Below are 27,649 nucleotides of genomic sequence, written 5' to 3'. Positions count from 1 at the left end.
TTATCTTAAGTTACAAAACTCCAAATTATGATCCGCTAATTTTTCCTGAAACTAGACTCACATATCTTCTTACCATAAAATTTTCAGAATTTTTGGTTTAGCCAATAAGTACAGTTTATTCTTTAAAGTTACCCATATTCTGCTGTCTGACAGTTCCGACCCTTCTTTACTAAAAATTAATGATCTCCTCATACGGAATTCAGATTATGTTTCCGTTTGTTTTGCTTAAAAATAGACTCATTCAGGATTTTAAACATATAAATTTAAGCCCCTAATTATTTTTATCCAATTGTTTATGATTTTCCAAAGCCAGAACAGGAAAACCCGAAATCATTCTGACTTTATCTCACAAAATTTATTATATCTCATGATTTACAATTCCATTGCTTACACGTTTCTTTTATAAGAAACGATACTCAATAAGATTTAATTTTATATTTTATTCATCCTCTAATTTGATTTCTACAATTTTTTGTGATTTTTCAAAGTTATACTACTGCTGCTGTCCAAAACTGTTTTAGTGCAAAATATTGATTTCCATTTTGCCCTAAATTTCACAATTCATACAATTCAGTCCTTACTCAATTAACCTGTCAATTAAGCTAATTTTTCTCAATTAATACTTTACCTAGATATTATAAGTTATTTCAAAACTATTGAAATTCAAAATTTTCACATAAAACCCTAACTTCAAACTCTTTTACAAGTAGGTCCCAAACATTCACTTTCTATTCAATTCTTTCAATAAAATCAGCATATAAACAATTTAAAGCTCTAATTACATGATAAATCATCATATACTTCCAGCACATATTCATAGAAACTTTCAATTTCTTTCATAGAATCAAAAACTAATGAATTCAACAAGTGGACCTAGTTGTAAAAGTCACAAAAACACAACAATTTCAAGAAATAATCAAGAATTGAACTTACTTGCAGTAAAAATATGAAAAACCAGCTTAAGGAAACCCTTATATGGTGTTTTTTCTGATGAGAATGCAGAAAAATAAAGAGAAATCTAGATAATTCCACTTTAGTCCTAGCTTTATTAAGTAAATTTTGCAATATTCCAATTTTTCCCTTAATTCTCCTTATTTTCTTGCTGATTTCATGCCCTTGCCGCCCAGCCCAAATAACCTTGGGTCTATTTTCTATTTAAACCTTCTTTCTTTTATCATTTAAGCTATTTAATCATTTTCCATAATTTTTCATTTGTTACAATTTAGTTCTTTTTGTTCAATTAACTATAGGAACTTTAAAATTTCTTGACGAAACTTTAATACTAACTTATTAACACTTCAAAAATATTTAAAAAAATATTTATGGCTCGGTTTAAAATTTTTGAGGTCTCGATACCTCGTTTTCGATTCTAATTATTTTAATATTTATTTCTAGTACACTATTTACTATTTCAAAAATTTTCCTAACTTCACATTTAACTTATACTCACTAAATTAATAATATTTTCTATTCATTTGTCGAATTTAGTGATCTCGAATCACTGTTCTGACACCACTGAAAATTCAGGTCATTACAATAATAGCATAACCTGATTTTCATCGTCAATATGAACCTCAACGTTCTTTAAATCATTTAAAATAGTAATGAATTAACTGATGTGATTTCTAATAAACTCACATTCATTCATGCGAAACGTAAATATACGTTGTTTCAACACTAAACGGTTAACTAGAGACTTAATCGCATAAAGAGTTTCTAACTTTTTCTACAAGACAGATAAGGTCTTCTCCATCAATACCTCCTGCAATATCGTATTCGCGAGGCACAACTGGATTGCCGACAAGGCCTTTTCATCAAGCTCTTCTCATTCTGTTTGATTTAGATTCTCAAGCTTTTTCCCAGTAATAATCTTTTTCAAGCCGGTTTGAACTAGATTTGTCATCATCCTAACTTGACACGGATTGAAATTTGTCTCACCATTGAATTTCTCAATTTTAAACATTGTTATTGCTATCTCTGAAAAGGTTGATCTATAAAAATTGAACTAGCTCTTATACCACTTGGTGTGGATCAACTCGATTAAGTAACAAGTAAAAAAAAATAGCGGAATAAATTGAGAAATTGAACACACAAATTTAACGTAGAAAAATCCCTCCAAAGAGGATAAAAAACCATAGGCAAAGATAATTTTGTTATAATGGCAAAAAAATGAAGAGTACAAGAGATGGAGATAAAAAAACTAAACTCCGAAAATCTGAAAACAAAAAACCCTCAAAACGTAAACACACAATTCTCTAAATGTGTTATGAATTCTAATCTCTAATGAGTGTGTTTTCTAATGTTGTAAAAGAACCTATTTATAGGCTAAATTAGTAGGTCAAATAAACTATGCTAATAAATACTAAATATATTATACTAATAAATACTAAATCTTCTAGAAATAAAACATATTTTATTTAACTTGACTTACAAGTAATCTCTTAGAATTTGGGTCATACGACTCTAACAATTAGACAGGGGCCCTGGCTGCCAGCAAAATTGTTCTTCCGAATTGCCTCTAGATGTTGACATATGCTTTCTCATTGTAGCCTCCAAGTTTCAATCTTCGCTTTCTATGAATCCTTTTCCTGAAATTGATTTAAAATGGTCATTAACAGTCCTCACTGGGAAGAAAACTAGACTTTTTACTCTTTTGTTGAAAAACCTCATTAAGTTCACCCTTAACTAGAGAGTCGCTTGGACCAATATCTTCAGCTTCACAAACTGAATTCTTTTGTACTTATGCATAAGGGTCAAAAAATAGACCCAGCCGCAAGGACAGATCATATTCCGTCCCAAACGACATTTCATGTTTGTTCCTAATATCTTGCTTTCTGATTCCCTCACCACCAACATCAAATCAGAAGAGGAAAAGAGATTCTGCAAAGAACCCGCTTTAGCTGGCTCTGTAATTGATGTACCGATAGGTCCCCCAACATTTATCTTATCGGACACTATATTTTCCCAAACTGGAGAACCTGTTTGCCACTCTGCATTTTGATAGTGAATTCCATAGTAAAGGGGATAGACTTGAACCAATTTTGGCAGTGTTAGGTTCAATCCTCATCAATTGGTAATGATGAGCAGTTTGTGAAACCGAAACGTTTGTATTCACATGGATAGCGACTCTTGCAAATTGGCAGCCACACTCAGCTGCCTTCATATATAACTCAATTTTATATCAATAAAATTAGCACAACTTTTTTTACCACAATTTTTCATAATAAAATTAAAGTTAAATTATAATTATTTTTAACAAATAATTGTAAATTAAATTATAATTAAAATTAAAATTATCACAATTTTTTCCTATAATAACATTAAAATTAAATTATAATTATTTTTAATAAGTAATTGTAAATTAAATTATCTTGCTGTAATTGAGCTCTTAAACTTATAGCTTTCCCATCAGCAGAAGAAGAAATGCTAAAACTTTGGCATCCCCAAAGGTTTGCTGAGAAAGATCTACTTCATATGTATGTATGTATGTATGTATGTATGTATGTATGTATGTATGTAATCTAGCTTTCAACCTTGTTTATAATGCCAAGTATATGCTAAAATACCTGCACCACAATTGTTTACTTTTTCATGTGGTTATCCTTACTTGATAGATGTTGATCAAGTGAATCATTACAGACATACTCATAAGCAAGTAGCCTATGAGTTCCTTCTGGACAGTCACCTAACAACATGACTAAGTTCTTGTGTCTGACTCTAATGAGTTCATCTATTTCTCAGTTGAATTTCAATGGTTCTTGAAAGAATATGTTGTTTTTTGCTGGTTTAATCACAACGTTCTGCTTGTTTTCTAGTCCTTGGTACTCGTTAAGTTGCTTTACGGAAATAATGTTTAAATACCAAATTGTGAAAATGATATGTACTTGGGGGACTAATTTATGTATTAACCCAATACTAAACAGGTTTATCAGAAATAGTTTTACATGTTGGGAAAAGTTCAATGCTGAAAAGGTCATCTTCTTCAGGGTTCCCTGGTATCATATCATCATAAGTTAAACAAAATTTTGTTCTTGGTCCTCTCAATAACTTGATGCCATTGTTTTTCTTCATCCTTGATATCCCACATGGAAGCTTTTCCAGAAAGATTTTCTTGTTTTTCTTCATCTTCCTGTTTCAGAAAAGATCTATTTGAATCAAATTTATTTTGCATTTCTGTAAATATTGCAGGCTAATGCAAGGTCACCTGTCTAGAATTACCCATGTTGCCTTCATATTTTGTGCGGATTGCATAGCCACAACTGCTGGTGATGCTCCTGAAGTTACTTCTATCCTAAACTCAACCTGAGTTTACTAATGGAGAACTCTCATTAGCTGATTATTATATATATATAGTGGCTTGAAAAATTGACTAACCTTTTGTGCTTTGCAAAGCTTTGAAATCTCCAAAATTTCAGCATTATTCTCAAACTCCTCCTTCCTTGTTTCCCTATCAACAATTGTGTGATTTGCTGCAAACTTTGAACTGAAACCCATTTTCTTCCTATATCCCACTTCAAAAACAAACAAATTTAATTTGCAAAAATTCAATCAAACAAATTTGTAAATAATTCCATAATGATGAAATCTTACCAAGCTTCCTTGTTCCTTTGAGAGATACAACAGGTGTAGGATGATTGATCTGATGAAGGACACCAAGGAGGAGAAGCAAATCTCCAGGCTTAAGAATTAAGGCATGAAGTGCCCATTTAATGGCACTTGAACATACTTGTTTAGATGCATCCTGGATTACCATTACTCTTTGATCTTCCATTGCACCCAGAATCTAAAACTGGGTAATCTGTTTTTCAGGCTATCTGTTTCAGTTCTACTTATATTTTTCCCAATAATTTCCTGGAAAGAATGTTTTATTTTTTTCATTGAAAGATTCCAAAACTGAAATCAAGAAAAAGATTCTATTGGCTGTTTTGGTGTAAAACATGATTGGTTGGAATGTTTTTTGTGTTGTAAAAATTATAAAAACTACAAAGACGAGTATCCTTAAAACTGTCATTATCTTTGTTTGTAGAATAAGACACCAGGAAAGTTCTGAGGTAAAACTGGTTTTAAATTATGGTCAAGAGTTGCAAATTTCACTAATATAATTTTTCTTCTTTTACTAATCTTATTATATATTTTTTGATTATATATGTTATTTTTAATATAATCTTTAGAATTATTTATAACCCCTCTTCAACCCATAAATATAAGGATAATGCGTTTAAACGTATTAAATCCACGTCCTGTTGTATTGATAATAATGCCAATTATGTTGACACTCGATTATTGAAATTTTCTTTTAAAAGAAAACACAAAGTTGTGGCACAACTATTCCGATTAAACTTTTTTTTTAAGTTATTTCAATCAAACTATTAATTTCAGAATATACCACACTCATGATGTTGATAAAAGAATTATATAATAAATATATTTATTAAAAATTAAAGAAGTTTTGGTTGAAATGATAAAGATATTAATAATTAGAGGAGGATCCACTCATACGGATGTAAAATTAAATTAAATTTTCAAACTTTTATATATTTTTGTACATTAATATTTTAATGATACATTCATTAAATTTATCAATATAATTATAATTTTCATGCATGTAATTTTCTAAACCGTTTCAATACTTTCATATCAATCTAAAATATTGTACATATTAATATTTATTGAACGATTAGAAAACTTTTACATAAAATAAATAGTTAAAATTTAATTTACATCAAATTTGACATGATCTATCTGAATGGAATATAAAATATGACGGTTAAATACTTAACAACCCAGTGATTTAAAAAAACTTTTGAATAATTCAATGACTTAATTGAAAATTTTCGAATAGTTCAGTGGCCATTTTGTAACTTTTTGAAGCTGAGTGACCAAAATATAAGCTTACTTAATAATTGTGTGACATTGACTGTAGTTTACCAAATTAGTCACTAAACTATAGATTAGTTTTCGTTTTGATCACTAACTAAAAAAAAGTTACAATTTGATCATTAATCTATTCAAAAGTTTTCGTTTAAATTATTGGACAATTAATTTTTTAAATAAACTTTTGAATGAATAAAATCTATTTTGGATAAACTCGAATCAAAATATAGAACACTATATCAAAATATCATTTTAGTAAATTTTATCCTCGATCATTTCAAAATTAAACTAAAGTGTTATTATAGAGATTTTAAATATATAAAAATGAACTTATCACTTGTGGTTGTCGAGGTGTTGTAATCATACCATTAAAATTACCTTGATTTCAATAAGGCACAAAAAATTTGTAGGTGTTTACAAACACCTTAGAACTCAACACTTATATGAGTGTCAAGATATCCATCCAAATAAAGCATATTCGGAAAAATAGCTTTTCTAAAAACAAGTTTAATAAATAATACTAAATTATGGCATACTCACAATGTGATGAAAATATTCATATGACAAAATATACAAATTTAATATGATTTTGGTTGAAATGGTGAAAAATATGTGTTCTTGTGTTTAATTCTCATGATTCTTATTGTGTGTGTTTTTTCTCCGAAATTTATCAAATTATAAAAAAACATAAATGCCCTCAAAACAATATTTATTACTTTGTAAAATAAAAGGGCTTTAAGGAATTTTCTATTTGAGTCGAGACTCTGTTGGTGGGTGACACCAACTAAATCAACTCCTCAATATATAACTAAAAATTCTATTATATGCGTATACGTGTGAAAATCATGTATTTAGAATAAATATGTGTGGTTAAAATAACATACAATAAATAATGAAATATAGGTTTGAAACTAATTAATAATAACACATTAAATGTGTATGATATTAAAATAAAAATAGATTAAATTGTTAGTAAAACGAAGTCTAAACACAAAATGTATCAGATTAAAGATACTAAATAAAACAATTGTTTAATATGGTATTTTCATCAATCTTAAGTTGGTGTTTTGTCAATTTGTGACACTAACTTAATCAACAACATTATTATTAATATATACAATTGATGGATATATATGTACGTGTTAAAATAAAGCTTTGGTTGAATAGTAAATTTAAAATTTTACTAACCTAATTGGTATGGATTCAAATGTCGTTTTATGCATAATTTTATTGTTTTTTTAAATAAAAGACAAATTAACCTCGAATAATGTAACTTATTTTAATTACGCAATTGTATTTTCATAATTTTCTAAGTTGAATTAATGCTCGGTTGACTTGTGACATAATTCAATCAAATACTTAAATAATACTACACTCAATACTTGATATAAAATTAGAAAAGCTTGAAAGAATGTAGTAAAAGGTTTTACCTAAAATAAAATTCTAATATTTGACTTAATCAGATTAAATTTTATTTTAAAAAAGTAGTAAAAAAGCGGGTTAAGAGGAAGAATCCAGTGCAACATGAGTAGGATCCTCTTTGGTATCATCGTCATCAATTTCAGCATCATCAAACATTTGATCAAGAATGAGGACTAAGGCCATTGCAAATGCACTGTCAAACCCTGGCCTAAGACACAACAAAAACACATCTTTGCCCAGCATCACATGAGTGGAGGGGTCCACTTTTCTTTTGATCTCAGCCATTGGTTCCTTTGATGAGCTCTCTAAAGAAGTGTTGTAGATTGTACAGCAACGATGGGGATAGGAGCCATCTATATGGTACTCCTGGCTTGGATCACCGTATACATCCACTACAACATTTGACCGTCCGATGATGGATGATCGATGGACACAGAAAATTGGGCTTTCATTTTTTGCTTTTTCGCCCAATAATCCTTCCCACCTTTGATGGAGACTTGGCTTCTGTTTTTTTACAATAATTTAAAACAGTAATTATCTATAATTCAAAATATATGGGGCAAAATCACCAAATTAAGTGAAACTCCTCCTAGTAATATTTTAGGCTTAAAAAATTAAATTTTGTTAGAAGAATTAAGTAAATTTAAAATATAAATCGAATATGGTCTTTAAGGTTCCGATTTTTTCCGTTCTAATTTATTTTTATATATTACATATTTTATTGTTGAGTAAACTACACTCGATGTCAATTAAAAAAAAGGAATTTTTCCTATTTTGATTATTTTAAATTTTTGTTTTCAATTTAGTCACTCTAAAAAAGTCGTTAAAAGTTCTATTAATCCACTGACAGATTGTTGACGTAACATATTTACCAATTGAATAAAGACACATCACACTTTTTAAAACCTAGGGACCTTTATATAATTAATCCAAAAACACTTTTTTATTTTCCGTTCTCGTCTCCCTGTACCTAATAAATGGAGCTGGCTTACATCCCTGAAGAAACAAATTCAATTAACACCCAGGATTTATCAACAGTATAACTCAACACCATTATTCAAAAACTAATGAATAAAATCAAAATCAAAGGAAAAGAAAAAGGCAACATCTCTGGGCTTAATAAAAATCCCATATTTTTTAGTATTATATTTAGCGATTAAGAAAGAAAAACCTGCCATTAGCCTGACATAGGTTCAACATTTGGCTTCGTTGTGTTAATTTGTGAACAGAAAGTAAAAATGGTGTGACTAATCTTTTATGTTTGTTTGATCCTTGACTCTGGCAAGTACATAGTTTTCAAGGTAATGCTCCAGTTACACAAATGAAAAGAACGCAATTATGTTTACTTACCCTCCTGTTGTAAATTCCTTAGCTTTCTAATTGAACATCTCCTCTTTTTTTTATCTTGTGCTATGGGAATTTTCTTTTCCCTTCATCTGTTCGGTTTCAGTTTGATTTTGATTTTGTTCATTAGTTGATCTGCGTTGCGACTGAAACCAAACATTGATAAAAACACTTTTTTCTTTATTGTGTTCATTTTTGGATAATGGTGTTGAGTTGGAGTTTTTATGCTGTTGATATATTCTGGGTTTTAATTGAATTTGTTTGTTCAGGGATGTAAGCCAGCTCCATTTCTGAGGTACAGGGAGAAAGAAAGGAAAAAAAAAAAAAGTGTTTTTGGATTAATTGTATAAAGGTCCCTAGACTTTCGTAAAAAGTAAAAAAAAGAAAATCATGTACCAGTCATTCAATTGATTAATATACCATATCAACAATCCATCAATGGATTAACGAAATTTTTAACGACGACGACTAATTCAGAATATTATCTTAATTAAAGTGATTAAATTAAAAAATAAATTAGAGTAACTAAAATAAGATAAACCTTTTTAGAGTGATTTATACTTTATTTTATATATTATATAATTTATAGCATATAAATATTATATATATAATATATAACATATTAACTAATATATTAAGCCGTCCATGATTAAATTTTTTTAAAATTACAATATATAGACAAATTTAAAATAAACTTGAATTAACTATTTAAAATTATAGACATATTTAAACAAAATTTAAAACTTATATTTTAAGTACAACCAACTTGAATAAGCATAAATTATATAGTAATATCATAACTCTAACCAAGTCCATTAACCCTTCTAAATTGAACTTATTAAAATAAACCTAATTTTTGTAAGTATAGTTTATTAAAGAAATTTGGAAATAATTAAAATCTACCTGATAATATAGTTTTTTTTCTTACTTTGTTATGGATAAAAAGTATTAACATATATTTATATATAAAGGTGTCTATTATTGAATTAGGTCAAGTTTATGTCGATACTAATATTTTATTAACTTACTTAAAACTAACACAAATCAAAATATAATATTAAAATTTTACCCAAATCAATTTATATTTATAAATGATTAATCTAAATTCATTTAGACTGTTTGTATTATTAATTTTAAAAATAAAATTCTTGTTTGTTGATATTTACTAATTATATATATATCTTTTCCTATCATTTTATTTTATTTTATTGTTTTTAAACTTAAACAATTTAATATATTTGAATCCCAAGTTATTGGTCAAGTGTTCATCTATCCTAAAAATAATTTGGGTTTGAATCATTGTTGTACAAAAGAATAACTTAATATATATTTAAATATTATACTTAACTTTTCTTATCATATAGTTTATATCATATATAAAAATAAATAAATAATATAATGAATTTTAAAACTGAGCCTAACCCTTATTTTAAATGAGTCTAATTTTTTTTGCCTAAACTCATTTTTTTTTAAGATTTAGTATTTTTTTTTAACTCTAAAAGTTTAGAGGAATTTTGTACTTAAACAGATAATCCACCACCTCAAAAGTTCTAATATTATATTGAAGAATTCCACCCATGATTTCATCCTTGATAAAAGATTAAGAATTAAATCACTGTTTAGAGTTTGAACTTTACAATTACTCCCATATTAGGATTTTTTTTGTCCAAATTAGTTTTAAACTTTGTAATAGTTCTCACATTTATACATAAATTATATAATATAAATTTAAACTTCCTAGTGAAGTAGACACTCTAATTAAAAAATAGATAAATATTAAATTTATACATAAATTTTGATTTAATATGCAATATGATACATGAACTTTTATTTAGTGTAATTATACACATTAAACTTTTATTTTCGTTCATATGTATACATAAAACTTTGATTTTGATTTAATTTTACATATTTAAATAATTAAAATACATATATTTATTTTCATATTAGATAAATATAATTGTTTATGTATGTAATGTCCAACATAATATGGTGCTAATTTGATAAAGCTATTAGTGATTTTTGAAAATTGAATCAAATTAAAATTTCATATATATAATCACAAAAACTAAAATTCATGTATGACATTACACGTTGGATCAAATTTGATATATACTTTCAATATTTATCCCTTAAAAAATCAAATTTTATCTTTTTTAATTCCTTTTCAAACCCTAAAATCTTCACCAGTTAAACCTTTTTTCTTTTAAAAAACTAAAACATTCCACCTCTAAATTCACTCAAACCAGCAACTTAATAATGTAATATAATTTTAAGATTAGCATGTTGTTTGCTACTAAACATATTCAAAACTACTTAATTGTTGGTATATAAATTTTGATACCTAAATTTATATTCTATCAGCTAAGTTAGTATTTCTGCATTAACATTATTAATTTGTATTGACGTACTATTGATGGTCAATCTTATAATAATATATGATAACTTCTCAATATGATATGTGGTGATCATAAATTAAAACTTAAAAATCTTTTAAAAATATAAATTAATTTTAAAAAGTACAAATTTTAGAAAAATTCATAAATTAACTAAATATTTTAGATAAATTCAAATGAAAAATTACTTAATAATATTAAGAAATTTGGTAAATAAGAACTACAGGATATAAATTCAAGTATCAATTTAGTAAAATAAAGTTTGTACGTTCTAGTAACTTTTGGAAACGTCTTAACCCTATAATTTATTTTTGTTTGAAAGGTTGGTTATCCAGAGAAGGGGTTTGCTAGATGGAAATAGTTAAGCACAGAAAGAATGAAGAGACAGACCTTGCGAATGAGGGTGAGAAGGCAGTTGCCAGTGGCGTCCATGAGAACCAGCTCGTCTTTTGGTAGTGGATGGCCATGGGGGCCGTAGTAAGAATCGAACCTCAACATCAGCTCCCCTTTTGGGTTGTATACCACAAACCCATCTCCTCGATAAAACACTGAAGTCTTATGCACGGTTAGCTGCGTTTCTTCTTCGAAACAGAATTTCTCATCCACCATCACCATTCTTCCCATCCTGAAATTTGTGGAGGAAAGCAAAGCAGGTAGAAGAAGTAGGTTTATAAGTTTTGTCGCATAGATAAAGAGATTTCATTTCACGTTGCTTTGTGGAATATGGTTTGTGGGGTCAATCAACCACTACTTCACATCCCAACTCAACCACTGATTCACTTCCATCGTAAACAAATCAGGTATTCCTTCAACTTACCATCAAAATCAACATCAGTGAGCAGCCTCATTATGAGAGATGGGCCTTATGGGCAGGGAAAGTCGATGGCAGCTGCACTCAATAATTTGATGATACCCACTCCTACTTGCAACCATTCCTGCTTTAAGACTTAAATAATTTACAGTGATGGTTTTGTCATCTATCATAACCTTATATTTTACCTTGAATCAACGGCACAATCCAAGTGTTGAAACCCAAATCCACAACTTGGAAACCTAATTGGAGTTGGAAGCATAATGCTAAAATAGCAGCTCACTACATGTACAAAATCATAACTCCCCCAAACCTAAGCAATATAAAACCACCACTAACCCTCAAGGATGCAATCCCCATGTTCCTTGCCAAATAAATGTTTTCTTGCTATACGAAATCTTAATTTTGGCAAAAAAAAAACAAACAAACACATGTATGCAAGAAAAAACAAGAAATGAATAAAAGAAAGAAATTACGACTTCATGCGCATAAATGCTTCATTTAACTCTAAAGGGACAATGGAAATTACATTTATTTATTTCCTGAAGATTTCCCTTTAATGATATTTCAGTGCATAAAATGATAAATTACTATCTTCAAGTAAAAAAATTATTTATTAATGTTCTTTTTGAGCTTGATAAACTTAATCAAGAATGCCCTCCACATTTAGGGCAAAGACGAGGTATTCAATTTAATTCTGGTAAGGATAAAAAAATTTCAATCTTTATCTTCATATCGAATTGAAAAGGAAAGGAAAATGGAAGGAAAGAAAAAAAGCTAAAATGGAAAAAAAAATTACATAAAAATCCATAATTTTAAAAGTTATTTTTATGTCAACTATTCCTATAAAAATATGATCTGTAAAATTAAAACCGCATCTCCCTTTGAAAATGTAAGACCATTACATCTAATATTATTACTTGCATAAAATTTTAATTCAAGTTTTGATTATCCTTAATTTCATATAGGCTTTAAAAAAATACTGTAAAAAAAGTGGTTGAAATTAATAATTAACATTGCCTCTCTCAAACATAACATAAGAAAGTTATTAAATATGTGTAAACATGTTTGTTTGTAAATTGAATATATATATTTGGAAAGGAAAATAGATGGTGTAGCTTCATTCAAAGTTTAAGCTTTTAAAAAGGGATGTATAATCACATTCATAGTCCCATCCTATACTTATTTAACATCATGATTGTTCATTGCTTTCTTCGAAGTTGACTGGTTACCTTCATATATTAAGCATGCCAAGATGCGATTCAACAATTTTGTTCCTAGCTTGATTTTTATGCTATGTCTTGATCACATCATATAATTAGATGATATTCAATAGGACACTCCGTTGTCCCCACATCGAACATTTTATAATCATATTGCCAACCCTAAAAGGACACCAAACAAGTTGAAAAGTCCAGAGATTTTACCCAATTACCTCCACGGCTCTTCAAACCTCTACTAGTAACTCTTCCTGTCTTGTATAAACAAATTTTATGGGCTATAGTGTCTCTTGGTCCAGATAGTCGGAGGAGTAACGTTGGAGTCAACATTCTTCCATGAAAGAAATTCAGTAATGTACCTTTTCATTTCTTTCCTTTCCTCTCCTCCGTTATCGCCTACGCGTTAGGACACTCGAAGCTGAATTTCCGAAAATGTCGATTCCGACTCATCGACCGTTACCCAATGAGTCATGGGATTGCACACTACCAGGCCCACCCAGTCGCAACAACTTCGGATCTGCTGATCTAAATCCCTCCGGTCTCCTCGCATTCGCCTCCGGCTCCTCCGTTTCCGTAGTTGACTCCCGTTCCCTCCAGCTCGTTGCCACCATTCCCCTTCCTCCTTCCTCTTCTCTCTCCCCTTTCGTCACTTCCGTACGGTGGACCCCTCTCCCTCTTGGTCGGGACCTTCTCTCTACAGAACCTTCCTCTTCGCATCTCATCCTAGCCGCCGCCGACCGCCACGGCCGTATTGCTCTCCTCGATTTCCGCCTCCGTTCTCTCATCCTCTCCATTGATCCTCCCGATCCTTCCTCTAAATCCGGTATCCAAGACCTTTGTTGGGTACAGGCCCGCTCCGATTGTTTCCACCTTGCTTCTATCTCTGGCCCTTCTTATTTTTCCCTTTACAACACTTCCTCTTCTCGATGCATCTTCAAATACGACGCTTCACCCGAATATCTATCCTGTATCCGCCGTGATCCTTTCGACTCCCGCCATTTGTGTATAGTTGGACTCAAAGGGTTTCTTCTTTCGGTCAAAGTTTTGGGAGAAAAAGATGATGATGTTACCCTCAAAGAACTCCGGATTCGAACTGATTGTACCGAGTTTCTTAAGCTTGAAAAGGATGCTGCCGGTGCTGCTGGAGGAACTTCTTCTTCTCCTGCTTCTGCTGTTTTCCCGCTATATGCGGTGCGTTTGGCGTTTTCTCCGCTTTGGAAAAACGTCATTTACGTGACGTTTCCTAGGGAGCTGGTGGTTTTCGATTTGAAATATGAAACAACGCTTTTCTCTGCCCCATTGCCGCGCGGGTGCGCCAAGTTTCTTGATGTTTTGCCTGATCCAAATCAGGAGTTGGCTTATTGTACCCACCTTGATGGGAAGATCAGCATCTGGCGAAGGAAAGAGTAAGCATTTTCTATTTCTATCTTATTCCTGCAATATCTGGCCTCATTCAAATTTAACTTGTTACGATTAAATAAGCTCCTACAGTGCACATCACCTTGGGTTATTCAAGGAATCATAAATGTTATGTAACAAAATTAGGAAAACAGATGGAGAAGGTTTTGAATTGGAGACTAGGCAATGTAAAGTACTTGGAAAGACTTTGAAATATCCTTTTGATTTATGATATAATAAGAGATTCTCGGCTTCCTGCACATAAAATCATTTAGTTATGAATGTTCTGATTGGTTGAAGTATGATATGGTTTTTATCAAATTGTGATTGGGAACTATAAATCTACCGGTTCAGTCATACAAAGCTATTTATTAGTTTATCTTCTTGTAAAGATAGAAACATATCTGCAACCAATTAAAGCTGTTGAGTTCTTTTCCTAGGTGATACCTTGTTGTCACAGCAAGTTGAAGCATCAGACCATATTTTCATATTTATCTCTTATAACCTATAAATATTTTTGTTTTATGGTTTTCTTTAATGTAGTTAATGATATTCAAATTTCCAAATTTCTGCCTTTAAAAGGATGCTCTCATTTGGGTGTTATTACAGAGGAGAACAGGTACATGTAATGTGCACAATGGAGGAGTTGATGCCATCCCTTGGCTCACCTGTCCCTTCACCATCAGTTCTTGCAGTCCTTGTCAGCCAATCAGAGTCAACGCTTCAAAATATTAGCAAACTTTATTCAGATTCATCAAATGGTGCATCTGATGTGGATTCTGATAATCCTTTTGAATTTTGTGATGATACTCTTCTTGTTGCTAAGACGCGCTTGTTTTCCATCTCTGATGATGGCAAACTATGGAGCTGGATCTTGACTGCTGAAGGGGAAGGAGTTATGCAGAAGGATGCTGGAATTTCTGGAAATATTGCTAATCTATCTCTTGATTCAACAAATACCACCACCATAGTGTCTACTAAGGATGGACTTGCTGCAGAAGGCAGTGGGCAGCTGGACAACATAAATGGTAGTCAAACTCAGCTACCAAACTCTACTTTTGGCTTTGCAGATGTGACATTTAAGGTTTGTAAATAAATTCTTTAACTTTCTAACTGGCATGCCAAAATATTCCTTTTTCCTGTTGAATGTTCCTCAGTTCTTGCTGATGTGATGACTGTAGTTTTATCAGTTGAACAAAGGGAAACTTTGAAACATTTTGTTCTCTTTCCTCCTTTAGCTGGCTCCTTGACCTGCCCTCCCATCTATGAAGTTGCACTCATAAGTCATGACTTTACTTTCTCTCCACACATATACACATAGGAGATATTAACATTGCATATCTTCCTTTTCCTATTATACATTTATATGAAGACTCAGTCCACTTTTGACATGATATTACTGCTTTGGTAGAGTTGTTATTGCATTTGGAAATAGTTTCTTCTTTCTTTTATGATAACCCAAATCTTCTGTTAACGATGCAATTTATGATTTAGGAACGGCTTACTATGATTAAGTGGTAGATTAGGGAATTGCCAGGCTAAAATGCATTTTGTGCTTAAGGGTTTGTGATCCAAACTTTCTCGGGTGTTGTTTCTAGTGCCCTTGGCATGTATAGACTTGACCAATTTTTGCTGGGTCATTGAGCTTTTAGCTTTATAACATATTTTTGCTTGGAATTGACAGCAAGTGCAATAAAATTAAGTGATCTTAACATAAATTAATTGGCTGAGCTGGGATTCAAAATACTGGCCAGATGTCATGTTGAACTTTGTATTTGAAAAGAGCATGATGTTAATTATGGTACTCTTCTGGCCCAAACAGCGTTTTATAATTTTATTTATTATAGAGCGTCATTGAAATGCTTATTCACTTGCTGCTGCAGCATACCTATCTGTCAAAGTGAGAGAAAAATCAAACTTACTTTTTTATGCTTGGTCGAAGGTTAAGCTTGGAAAATGATACCATGAGATCAGAGTAACTACTGCATATTTGAACTGTATGGAAGATATATATGGAATCCATAGGAAATGGAAGAAGTGTAATTTGATCAACAAGCTTATTACTTGCCAGATATTTTACTTTTTGTGATCTTTAAATAAATAATGGGTTTCTTTGTCTGCCAAGCCTTTGTTGACATAACTGCATTATTTTATTTTAGTACAACAGTCATTGAGTTTCTCTTCTTTATCAAGAATGGTTTAGGTGCCCTGTAAGTTTATAATTTTCTCCTTGTTGTTTTTGAGAATGAAATGAAAAGCATTTATTATTTCTGAACAACTTCCTTTTATTTTGCCTTGGTACAAGTTCTTTCGGTTATTCATGTGTACTTATATGCCAAATCATTAGTGCAGATTAGCTTAGTTGGACAGCTTCAGGTTCTTTCTTCAACGGTGACCATGCTGGCAGTACCATCTCCTTCTTTAACAGCTACTATGTCTCGTTAGTTCCACCTCCTCAATCTACCTCCTGAATTTCCATTTTTGTGAAACTTTTACAAGTTTATTAATCACACTATATTCTGCAAAGGTGGGGGAGATAATCCTGCAATAACAGTTCCACTAGTTGCTTTGGGTAGTCAAAGTGGGACAATTGATGTCATTGATGTCTCTGCCAACGCTGTTGCATCCAGTTTTTCAGTTCATAATAGTATGGTGAGGGGCTTACGATGGCTTGGTAATTCAAGACTGGTTTCGTTTTCATACACACAGGTAGTGTATCAAGTTTCCAAGGACTATATCTGTCATTTGCATCATAGTTAGCTTCATTTCTTCTTTCTCTGCTGGTCTTCCTTTCCTTTTGTTTAATATCATTGCTTTGTTCGACAGTTTAATCCTTAGTAGTACTTCTATGGACTTAGGTGAATGAGAAAACTGGAGGCTACATTAACAGACTTGTTGTGACTTGTCTAAGAAGTGGGCTTAACAGAACTTTTCGGGTCTTACAAAAGCCAGAACGTGCACCTATAAGAGCTTTAAGGACTTCTTCATCTGGAAGGTTTTCCTTCTAAATTCTCGTTTTGATTACTCAATGCATTCATTTGGCAGCATCCTTTAAATTGACACATACTTCCCTTCATGCAAAAATTTCTCCTTCAATATGACAACTTTAGATTGTTTCCACATATTATGATGCATAAGAAGTGTGCTACTCTTACAAGTGTAAACATGTATTACAAAAAAGTAAAAGGAAAGGAGGAAGCAGAGATGCTGTAACATGGATGCTGTACTGCCATATTTCATGTTTTTATCGTGTGTTGTCATTTGTGTATGTTGTTATTTAATAATTATTATTATCAGCTTAGAAATAGTCAATGCAGCTACTATTAACTGCTATGGTGATATATATATTGATTAGAAACCCTAGACTTGTGTTGTCAAAATTAATCTGTAGAAGGAAAATGAAACTGCAGTTGCACACAAGGTTGGTCTTGAAGGCTAATAGAAAATTTTAGCATATGCTTCATAACACCAAACCCTGGAGATAGAGAATGGAGGCCCCCGCTTTGGGTGGGTGATTAATTATCGTGGTAGTCAAGGTATCTTTGAAAATATGTGATATGCATTCTTGTCTGTTAGATGGCGGATCATCTCTTCCTGCTGGTTCCCTTGATTCTTATTTCTTGTAAAAGAATATGTAATGACCTGGTTTCTGGAAAATGCAATTTTTTTTCATAGTTAGAGGTTGTCAATAATGTGATAATTATAACCCTTTATATGTTCTGAATATGGCCAACTTTGTCTGATGTTTTTCTAATTCTGCTCCCTTCTTTGTCTAACTAGCTGTCTGATTTCTGGAATGTGGTAATATATTGTTATTTTTAACTTTTTCAGGTATCTTCTGATTTTATTTCGTGATGCACCTGTTGAGGTTTGGGCTATGACAAAAAATCCAATTATGGTGAGTGTGATGCTTAACTTCCTCTTCTTCTGGCTTGCAGTATTTCTGATAATGGTTGCTAACAGTAAGCTTGTTCTTTTCACTATATATATGTGAAGAATTGAGATATTTTGACTTGATGACTGGCTTCTGATACTTCATCTTAGTAAAGGGTTGAACATTTTGTTGGTTGATGTTCACTAGCCTTCCCTCATTTGTCTGTCTAGTATTTCATTAGGCTTCTCAAATGATTGTATTGGTGCTGTTGCAGAAATAAAGTAGTGACAGTGAAGATAGAAAGATTGTCGTGGTTCTTGGAGGCTTATTGAGTGAGAATCACCTCAAGGTTTTATTTAGGGTTTATTTTTAGCTAGGAAGTAGGAATTTTGCATTTATATTAGGATTTTATGGCTGATGTCCGTAATACTTTGATGTGCTTTTTTTTTTTTTGAGTGACTTAAGAGTTTATGAGTTATTCATGTTTCTTCTATTCTACCTCAAATTCCTGTCTTCATTTCCCCTTATCTCTCTATTATGTTTTCTTTTTCTTTCCCCTACTTGAGACATAATTAATAAACCTTAGATAATATAGTCACAATGAAGGATGTGGTAACCAAACGTGTAAGTAATAATGATATTCAAATTTCAGAAATCATTCATCTTAATACAAAATTGCTGTTCGCAATGCTTTTGTTTGAGTCCTTCCAGCGACCAGCACTCCATTGAAAAACATGGCTTTGCTTTAAAATATGCAGAATATCCCGAGATAGAAAGAACCTGATGATATTTGTCATAATAGTGTCATTTGCGATGTTTATATTAGCTTAGAAGGAAAAATGACATGTTTTTGCTCATTTTATAGCTCTTTGGTGGAATTTTGAGTGCGTGCATTGCTTGAGCTTACTTAAGCAGGGCCAAAGAGATGAAATTTGATTCATTTGCATATACTAGGGTCTTCATATGAGAAGAAAAATATTGTTTATCTCTCTGTTCAAGAGAAAATCAAGTTCTATAAATTAGCATTAGAATGTTTAGGTATCATTTGCAGTTGTGCCATCAAGTTCATAACTGACCACTGGAATTAGTGCCTCCTGAAATCTTTGACGTGCAAAACTTATAGGAATTCATAGAAAACCAAAATACTCATTTCTGCATCGCTCATAATGAAACTCAATAGTAATTTTGGAGTTTCACAGTTCCACAATCACTTCAGCAGTTTTTCGGGTTGCTATTGTTCCAAATGTGTTTATTGCTCCTTTCATTGGTAAGACTTTCTAATTTCCGAAATAATATCCTGGGTATATTGTTAGTTCCTTCTACTTTTTCCTTTTGAGTTCCCTGGTCCACTAATGATTTTTCCCCTTGAGTTTTCATTATGGAAGGTTTCATGCTGAATTATTTTGTCTTCATATTTCACTTTCCTTGATATAATATATATTTACGTTAGGCGCTTGTTTCTTTGTCATTGATTTTGTTTTTATTCTTAGTTTTATTCTAAAACTTGTATAAATCAATATGACATCTGTCCTAAATTTCTTCTTGATTTACTGTCTAATATTTTAATTTGGATAATTATTATGCTCTATACTTCTTTGTAGCTTAGATCATTAGCTCTTCCATTCACGGTAATGGAATGGACTCTTCCAACAGTTCCCAGACCAGTTCAAAAAGGTCCTTCGAGGGAATCATCATTATCCCATAAAGATAATAAAGCTGTGGCACCAGAAGTGGCAACCTCAACCACAATTGCATCTTCATCGGATTCAAGTGGGATATTATACTTGGCATCACTTATTACAAAGACCTCTGTCTTGCCCAAATGGTTATCTTATAATAACTGTAACTTCTAAATGCAGAAGCAGGGAACTCTGATAATTTGCAAGATGAGATTTCTGAGAGTTTTGCATTTGCCTTAGTTAATGGTGCACTCGGAGTCTTTGAGGTTCATGGCCGGAGGATCCGAGACTTCAGGTATAATTTGTTGTAAATGCTTAATATAATGTTATAGAATCAGGTTGAACCTACATGCTACTAGAAAATGTGTAATCTCCTTTATTTTGGTTTACATGTGAGCCATTTGTTTTGTGTTTGCCTTTACATCTGTACTTCATGAATTTGAGTCCCTGTAGTAGTCTTGAACATATAAAATTCACTTTTAATGTGTTACTACTGTGGACATTGACTTTTCTTTGAGCCACAACTTTCTTGAGCTGTGAAGTGATAATATTTTGGTGATGGGACCTAAAATCAACAACAGTTTTGGAGCTTGACAAATTTGTATGTGGCTGTAGATTTAACACTATTAATATGCACCTAACATATGCATTCTGTTGCCATTGTTGCAATAATCGGGTTCTTAAAGATGTTATCTTGGAACCTAAACTTGTTGACAAACAATCTTGTAACTTGTTATGTGTTATATTTTTGGTAATGTCCATAACATGGAAACAGAAATCCAATATTGTGTTGAATGAAAAATGATTACCTTCTCATCAAGTTTGTCATGAAGAACTTAGGGACAAAAAAGGGGGGGGGGGACTTCTATTTTCTGCATTTTATTTATTTATTTTTTGCGTAAGTTTTCCTTATATTTTTCTTATATTTTTGTACTGAAAAAATCTAATTTTTAGTCCATAGGCATTTTGGTTTATTTCTGATCACATAGTACTTGTATTCTCTTTCTATATTCTACATTTTTCATAACATACATTTCCTTTCCCTTTTTGCTTGCACTAATAAGGATTCTTTGCTTGTCTTCCAGACCCAAATGGCCTTCTTCTTCATTTGTTTCATCTGATGGATTGATTACAGCCATGGCCTACCGCTTGCCTCATGTTGTATGTATCATATTTAAATTATTGCATCCAGTTGGTATGTTATCTTGTTGCCTTGAAGATTGTTGTCTTCACTGATATCATTAATTTATCAGGTCATGGGAGACAGGTCAGGTAACATAAGGTGGTGGGATGTAACTACTGGCCAGTCTTCCTCTTTCAACACTTACAGAGAAGGAGTTCGAAGAATAAAATTCTCACCTGTTGTTGCTGGAGACCGTAGTCGGGGGCGTATTGCTGTACTATTTAATGACAATACATTTTCGGTGTTTGATCTTGTAAGTGTGAAAATGCATTTATCAAATTTTCTGCCTTCCATTTATCTATCTGCTGCTATTATCTTGCTATACTTAATAATTGATGGATATTTTGTGTTTAAAGGTTTCTGGAGTGTTTTCTTAGTCATTAGAAAGTTGGATTGTTTCCCCCTGAGAATTGAGATGGGACTACCATATTTTATTTTCTACATTCACATGTTTTATTTGTGAACTTCCTTTGGTCTGTGCCTTCATAAATTGGAAGATAAATTTAGTTCATTTTTGTGCTTGTTACTACTTATTGCATCCTTTCTACATTGGAGGTTTTTTGGTGCTTTCCAATGTCATGATTGTGATAGGATGTGATTTCTCAAAAAGTAACATTACATTGTTTGCTTTACTTAGGAATGTGCTGAATAAATTGAGAAAGTTACATTGGCTTGTTTGGTTCACTAAATACTCTAGTAGGCATGTGGTAATTTTGATTTTTGTCTCAAAGCTAATTTTTAACTTTTCAATTGGGAAAGTTACGTTTCCACCTCTGATAGGAATCATGTTCTATGTTAATAGGAAAGTATTTCCAAAAATGAGAGTTAGATTCCCAAGATTGTTGGGCACTTTTCAGTTTACCAAGCATGAGGATCAGATTCTGACCTATTAAATGCCAAGGAAAGTGAATGCTTTCCCTTATAACAAATGCGCCCTTGTACTTAAAATTATGCACTAGAGGGTTGCAACCCTATTTTGTGGTTTTTTGCTGGACATTCTTTCCAATTTGGACCTGTCTTCTCACTTGGGCATTTTATCCTTTCTAAACTCATATTCAAATTATACACCAGAGGATTGAAGCCTCATTATGTGGTTTTTATTGCTAGATTCTTTCTGATTGAGACCGTGAATGGTACATGTTATGTGAACTTATAGAAGTTTGAGTTAGAATAGATGGTTCTTTTTCGCCCCATGGACCTTTTGAAGGATATTTCAAGATTTGAGCATAATATATGGTATTTGGTATTTGCAGGATTCACCAGACCCATTGGCCAATTCTCTTTTACAACCACAATTTCCTGGAACCCTGGTATTGGAATTGGATTGGTTGCACTTGCGGACCGACAAGAATGATCCATTGGTTTTATGCATGGCAGGAGCTGATAGTAGCTTTCGGCTTATTGAGGTGAACATGTATGTGCCACAATTTCTTCTTAGTTCTCAAGGTTTTTTTTCCCTTTGTAGATAGTCTCTATATTAGTGGTTTCAAATAGAAATCTCTATTTTTTGTTAGCATAAGTTAGTGTAATTATTATTAGTTTTTGTTAAAATTTGGTTGGAGCTGGTAGAATGGACTTTTTGGTTGCTTTATTAGAATGAAAGCTGAGATAGGTCTGGAGTGGCTAGCAAGGAGATAGGGACTGGTTAGGTTAAACAATCAGTGTTTAGTTTTGAAATGAAATGGACAATACTGCTAGTTAAAATATGATTCATATGAAGTTGATATATTTTGCACTTTAGTAACCTCACTTGTGCAAATGCAGAAATGACAAGAAAATGGGCCCTGGGGCACTGCCAAGAAATATAAAAGAGAGATTTCGACCGATGCCTTTATGTTGTCCTGTATTACTTCCTACACCCCATGCTCTGGTAACAATGTTCTGCCTATTCATTTTGGCTTAGTAACCTATAATTCCGTATTACTGTTTTATTTTATACAAGCAGCCAACTACTGAAGGTTCCTTCTAACACATGATGCTAACAGATCATTTGCATTTAGCAGAGACATGTACAACATTTCACGTTTCTTTAAAAGTAGATGGATTGATGGAACACTATTACTTTAAGTGTTAAATTGAAAAGAAAAAAATGGCCTTAAACAAAATTGTTAATGGTGATACATTGGAGTTGGTGTCACAATCCTGAATGGATTGAGGAATGTATTTTGAAATGGGCCTACTGGCCTTGTTCTACTTTCCATGAAACTTCATTTTATTTGTTTGCTATCTCAAAAGTTAAATGACTGTTCAAAGAGTTACTTACAATTGACCCAATATTTCATGTCATTACAGGCACTACGGATGATCTTACAATTGGGTGTGAAACCCTCTTGGTTTAATACTACTGGTACAACTATAGATAAGAGGCCCCATCTCGTTCCAGGAATGGCTTCATCTTCAGAAGACCTTCGCAGTTACCTGATTGAATTACCATCTGTTGGTGATTCTGTAGTCCCAGAATTGCTCCTAAAAGTATTAGAACCTTACCGTAAGGAAGGTAGGCTTTAATAACCTATCTAGTGTTCCAATTCTACTACTTAAACATTTTATTAATTTTCCTTATCCTTGTGCTTTTCCATTGTTTCACTGCACAAGGTTGCATACTTGATGATGAAAGGGCTAGATTGTATGCTACCATAGTCAATAAGGGTTCTGCTGCAAGGTTTGCCTTTGCTGCTGCTACATTTGGTGAGGTCTCAGAAGCACTTTTCTGGTTGCAATTGCCTCGTGCTATTAACCACTTGATGAATAAATTAATAAATAAGTCCCCACAGAAAGCACCTATTTCAGTGCCAAATTCTGATCTTGATGACAAATCTCTACTCAGTAGAATTACATCAAAGGAGAAATCAACATCAGAAACTGGGCAAAGGGATGCATTGGTAAGTTTCTAGTGGTTTTTAACAGCCCTGATAAAATAATTGAAAGAGTGAGATGTTCTATTTGGGTTGGTCTTGTATATCTCTTGTGATTTAAAACTTTTGATGGCAAGGCATTTTCTGGTTAGCAGACTCAAGGTCAACTTAGATTAATGGCTTTTGAGCAAGAAGACTTATGGGAAAGTGCTAATGAGCGTATCCCTTGGCATGAGAAATTGGAAGGAGAGGAGGCAATTCAGAACCATGTGCATGAGTGAGTTTATGTTAATTTGTTGCTATTGTTAATTAGTTGAATGATGAAATTGCTGCAGTGTCTTTCTCAATGTAGAAGTTCGGAATCTATTTATATTTATGTTGAACCTTGTTACTTTTGCAACTTCTTTTGCTTCCAGAAGAAACAGCAAAAATTTGTTTCTGATAAATGTATTATTGTGATTTTTATATGGGGTGGTTATGTTAAAAACTTAGTTTTGTGATGCAATTGAGTTGTTTATTCATTTGATTATGTTATTATTTTGCTTTAACTACATTCCTTTTTTTTTTCTTTCAATTTTGCTTATCAACAATAGTTAAATGTAAAAAGAAAATGGAAAAAAAAATAAAAAAAATAAAGTGCCTTAGCAACAACAATATGGAGCCTTAGTTTCTCAGAAGCAATTATTGGACGGTGTGTTTTATCTTTTAATTTTCTTTAATTATACTTTCTATGTTATGAATACATAAGATTTTTGGAAATCTTTAGATGTATGGAAAGACTTTTTGAAGTTTATAAAATTTGAGGAAGGGAAGTTGCCTAGATTTTCCAGTCTTGATCAATTATTTCTATTTAACCGTTGTCTTCTTTTCGAGTAATTATAATTTTCTTCTTAGGTTCTTTCTAAATAGAACTGAGTTAATTTAAATCTAGATTAATCTGAAAAGTAAGCTGTCCAATCTTTCCTCCAATGCTCCCCATGGCATGCTTGATGTGATTTCAAATTATGGTGCTGTAGTTTGAAGATTCTAAAAATTATCAGCATCAGACCATGGGAAATTTACTTGACATGAGAACTACTGTTCTTGTTTAGGCTTTTAGCTTGGTATGGCCTAGAATATCTTGTTTGTGGAACTGCTATTTATACTGCATTGTTGGAGGGAGGGAGGGAGCAGTTGAATCATAAGCTCATTTGAAAAGTACTGTTCGCTAGGCCAAGTTTGTGTTCTTTTCTTTGTTTTCCATGCTGGTAATTGTACTTTGTATTTGGCATGCGCAGGCTAATCACAATTGGAAACTTGGAAGGTGCTGTCAGTTTATTGCTTTCTACTTCTCCAGAGAGTCCTTACTTCTACCCAAATGCTCTACGTGCTGTTGCTCTTTCTTCTGCAGTGTCAAGATCTCTTCTTGAGCTGGCAGTTAAGGTGAGGGCTAACTTTGTTTTCTCTCTTTCTTGATTAAAACATGTGATTGTCTAGGTTTAATGATAATGCCTGTCTGTTTTGGGTGCTATCACTGCTCTATGATGATATAGGTCGTTGCTGCAAACATGGTCAGAACTGATCGGTCACTATCTGGCACTCATCTGCTCTGTGCTGTTGGGAGGTATCAGGAAGCTTGTTCACAGGTTTGGTTTGGTTCTGTTAAAGAAATCCTTTTTTCAGTTTTCTTGACAAACCTCAAAAATAAAAATCCAACCCAATGGTTGTTTCTTTTCTTGTTTTGTGTATAACAGAATCTCTAGGGTTTTTTTGTTGTATATTTTTGTTATCCATGATTTTATATATATGTAGGTATGCATTTACCTATTTATGTCTATATTTGAAGCTTGTAGTGGCTAGGGTATGTATGTCAGCTCATGATTGAGTTTGATTTGTGCATTTCTGGTGGGTTATCAAGCTCATAAAACATAGATGACTGACAAATCCAGGCTCATTGAATAAATAAGTACGAGTTTGAATTTAGGTGAACTTTGCTCATTTAGCTTCCACTAACAAGCTTGATAAGCACTTCATAAGCAAGCTCCACAAGATCATGTTTATCCTTTTAAGTAGAGCCCTTAAGTGTCATTATTTCTTAGCATTTCATAGAGCAGCTACATATCATGCTTAATTCTTGTTGTATGACTTTTGACTGACGGTAATTTTAACGAAATGCAGCTGCAAGATGCTGGATACTGGACTGATGCTGCTACTTTAGCTGCTGCACATTTAAAGGGATCTGATTATGCAAGGTTTATTTCTTTCTGGATTTTTTTTGCCTTCAGGGAGGACATTTTAGATTTCTCTAGCATTTAAAATTCCTAGAATTAGGATTACTCTGTTTTAATTCCATAGATATGCTGAAATTTGCCTGTGTGATGGTTTAACCATATGCCTTCCGTTCCTGTAATATGCTCATCTGCCATCTTGATTCCAAGTCGATGAAATTTTGATCCCATGTATCAATTTGATATCTTCCTTGGTATTCTTAACCAGAGGGGTTGCCTTTATTTAACATTGTTGTTATTGCAGGGTGTTGCAAAGGTGGGCAGAGCATGTCCTTCATGCTGAACACAACATTTGGAGGTACAACTGTTTTTCTTATTGTTCTTGTCCAATGCCTAATTTGCATTCTAAAGCTGAAGATGTGTGTGGTTGGATGCAGGGCTCTTATTTTATTTGTTGCAGCTGGGGCAATCCAGGAGGCATTGGCAGCCCTCCGAGAGGCACAACAGCCAGACACAGCTGCTATGTTCATACTGGCTTGCCGTGAAATTCACATGCAATTTATCACTAATTTAGGAGGTTCAGAGGATGAAACCAATGATTCAGTGGTTGACTTGCCTGGTCTAAGCCCAGGAAATGATGATGTAATTGCAGTTGGTGAATATTTTGGGGAGTATCAAAGGAAATTGGTGCACCTATGCATGGACGCTCAACCATTTTTAGATTGAACCAGGGTAGGCCGAAGTAGTTTCGAAACATAGCGTGGGGTATTTTGTTGGAAAAGAACATACCACCTGAGGCAAGCAGAATGTTCATCTCTCAGTCTCGTATGCCCCAAAGAATTTTTCTTGTATCCCAAATCTGGCACTCAGAGAAGGCATGCCAATTTGTTTTGGAAGCAGTATCTATGGTGGTGAATACCAATGAAGCTGGCTGTTGTAGAAACCGTCAAATATGTTGTAAGCTGAATGTTGTACAAAACTTCTATCCCTCAGGAGTGAGGGGATGAAATTTATTGGCCATAGAAGACATTTGTTCGACTCATATTCTTTGATTGTTAATTGCTCACCGTGGCATTTTCACTATGATAAAAATATACATCTCCTATATTTGATCAATTTTATCGTTTCTCCTTTGATTTCCGCTTAAACAATCTTTAAACAGTGGGAATTAGTTCATTTCGTTAGCAAGCGGAAATCATAAAGCATGGTAAAAAAAGCTTTCAGCAAAAAGTGGGAATTTCAGGAATGGATATGGTAATATATTTTCATGAAGAAATATGGATGATTTATGCGAACGCAACAGCAAAATTGTTTCTGAGAAATGGCAAAAAAAACTTCGTAACCTAATTAATCATACATGGGTGGGCACTTTCGAGTAGCGTACTG

The 27,649-nt window shown here is 32.6% G+C and overlaps 3 protein-coding genes across 6 annotated transcripts; 1 reads left to right on the top strand and 2 right to left on the bottom strand.

Moving 5' to 3' along the window:
* Positions 1–3,881: 3,881 nt before the first annotated feature.
* Positions 3,882–4,941, bottom strand: LOC108476154 (uncharacterized). Its single transcript, XM_017778274.2, has 4 exons — positions 4,591–4,941; positions 4,375–4,511; positions 4,205–4,302; positions 3,882–4,129 (listed from the first exon to the last, which is right to left on the bottom strand). The coding sequence occupies exons 1-4, from the start codon at positions 4,769–4,771 to the stop codon at positions 3,916–3,918; spliced, it is 630 nt and encodes a 209-aa protein (XP_017633763.1). The 5' UTR covers positions 4,772–4,941; the 3' UTR covers positions 3,882–3,915.
* A 2,382-nt stretch (positions 4,942–7,323) lies between these two features.
* Positions 7,324–11,947, bottom strand: LOC108482713 (protein LURP-one-related 5-like). The gene is made up of 2 exons (XM_017785837.2): positions 11,427–11,947; positions 7,324–7,800 (listed from the first exon to the last, which is right to left on the bottom strand). The coding sequence occupies exons 1-2, from the start codon at positions 11,658–11,660 to the stop codon at positions 7,375–7,377; spliced, it is 660 nt and encodes a 219-aa protein (XP_017641326.1). The 5' UTR covers positions 11,661–11,947; the 3' UTR covers positions 7,324–7,374.
* Positions 11,948–13,038: 1,091 nt separating this feature from the next.
* LOC108450192 (uncharacterized) lies at positions 13,039–27,379 on the top strand. 4 transcript variants are annotated; one of them, XM_017747710.2, is made up of 20 exons: positions 13,041–14,473; positions 15,075–15,549; positions 16,818–16,905; positions 16,993–17,174; positions 17,324–17,460; positions 18,297–18,363; positions 19,941–20,109; positions 20,199–20,313; positions 21,104–21,179; positions 21,272–21,454; positions 22,455–22,615; positions 22,966–23,071; positions 23,494–23,698; positions 23,797–24,083; positions 24,212–24,333; positions 25,334–25,478; positions 25,589–25,681; positions 26,214–26,287; positions 26,568–26,621; positions 26,701–27,379. In XM_017747710.2, exons 1-20 carry the CDS (start codon positions 13,500–13,502, stop codon positions 26,987–26,989), a joined length of 4,002 nt encoding a protein of 1,333 aa, XP_017603199.1. In that variant the 5' UTR covers positions 13,041–13,499; the 3' UTR covers positions 26,990–27,379. The 4 variants fall into 4 exon arrangements, 3 of the variants coding, with proteins under 3 accessions (XP_052886655.1, XP_017603207.1, XP_017603199.1); XR_008285729.1 differs by lacking the exons at positions 25,589–25,681; positions 26,214–26,287; positions 26,568–26,621; positions 26,701–27,379 and having other exon boundaries at positions 13,039–14,473; positions 24,219–24,333; positions 25,334–25,364; XM_053030695.1 differs by lacking the exons at positions 25,334–25,478; positions 25,589–25,681; positions 26,214–26,287; positions 26,568–26,621; positions 26,701–27,379 and having other exon boundaries at positions 13,039–14,473; positions 24,219–24,835.
* The last annotated feature ends 270 nt before the right edge of the window (positions 27,380–27,649 follow it).

Source organism: Gossypium arboreum, chromosome 7 (genome assembly GCF_025698485.1).
Source record: "Gossypium arboreum isolate Shixiya-1 chromosome 7, ASM2569848v2, whole genome shotgun sequence".
NCBI lineage: Eukaryota > Viridiplantae > Streptophyta > Magnoliopsida > Malvales > Malvaceae > Gossypium > Gossypium arboreum.
This window is presented reverse-complemented; position numbering and strand designations above follow the sequence as displayed.

Bases quoted from the DNA above. Each gene is read 5' to 3' on its own strand.
- LOC108476154 (XM_017778274.2), bottom strand. From the start codon at position 4,771: ATGGAAGATCAAAGAGTAATGGTAATCCAGGATGCATCTAAACAAGTA. The intron at 4,303-4,374 runs GTTAGTCAATTT...TAGTAAACTCAG, and splicing joins AGCTTTGCAAAGCACAAAAG to GTTGAGTTTAGGATAGAAGT. The intron at 4,130-4,204 runs GTGACCTTGCAT...TTTCTGAAACAG, and splicing joins ACATGGGTAATTCTAGACAG to GAAGATGAAGAAAAACAAGA.
- LOC108482713 (XM_017785837.2), bottom strand. From the start codon at position 11,660: ATGGGAAGAATGGTGATGGTGGATGAGAAATTCTGTTTCGAAGAAGAA. The intron at 7,801-11,426 runs GTCTGTCTCTTC...GTAAAAAAACAG, and splicing joins TTCTCACCCTCATTCGCAAG to AAGCCAAGTCTCCATCAAAG.
- LOC108450192 (XM_017747710.2), top strand. From the start codon at position 13,500: ATGTCGATTCCGACTCATCGACCGTTACCCAATGAGTCATGGGATTGC. The intron at 17,461-18,296 runs GTTTTCCTTCTA...TAACTTTTTCAG, and splicing joins AGGACTTCTTCATCTGGAAG to GTATCTTCTGATTTTATTTC. The intron at 25,682-26,213 runs GTTTGGTTTGGT...AACGAAATGCAG, and splicing joins ATCAGGAAGCTTGTTCACAG to CTGCAAGATGCTGGATACTG.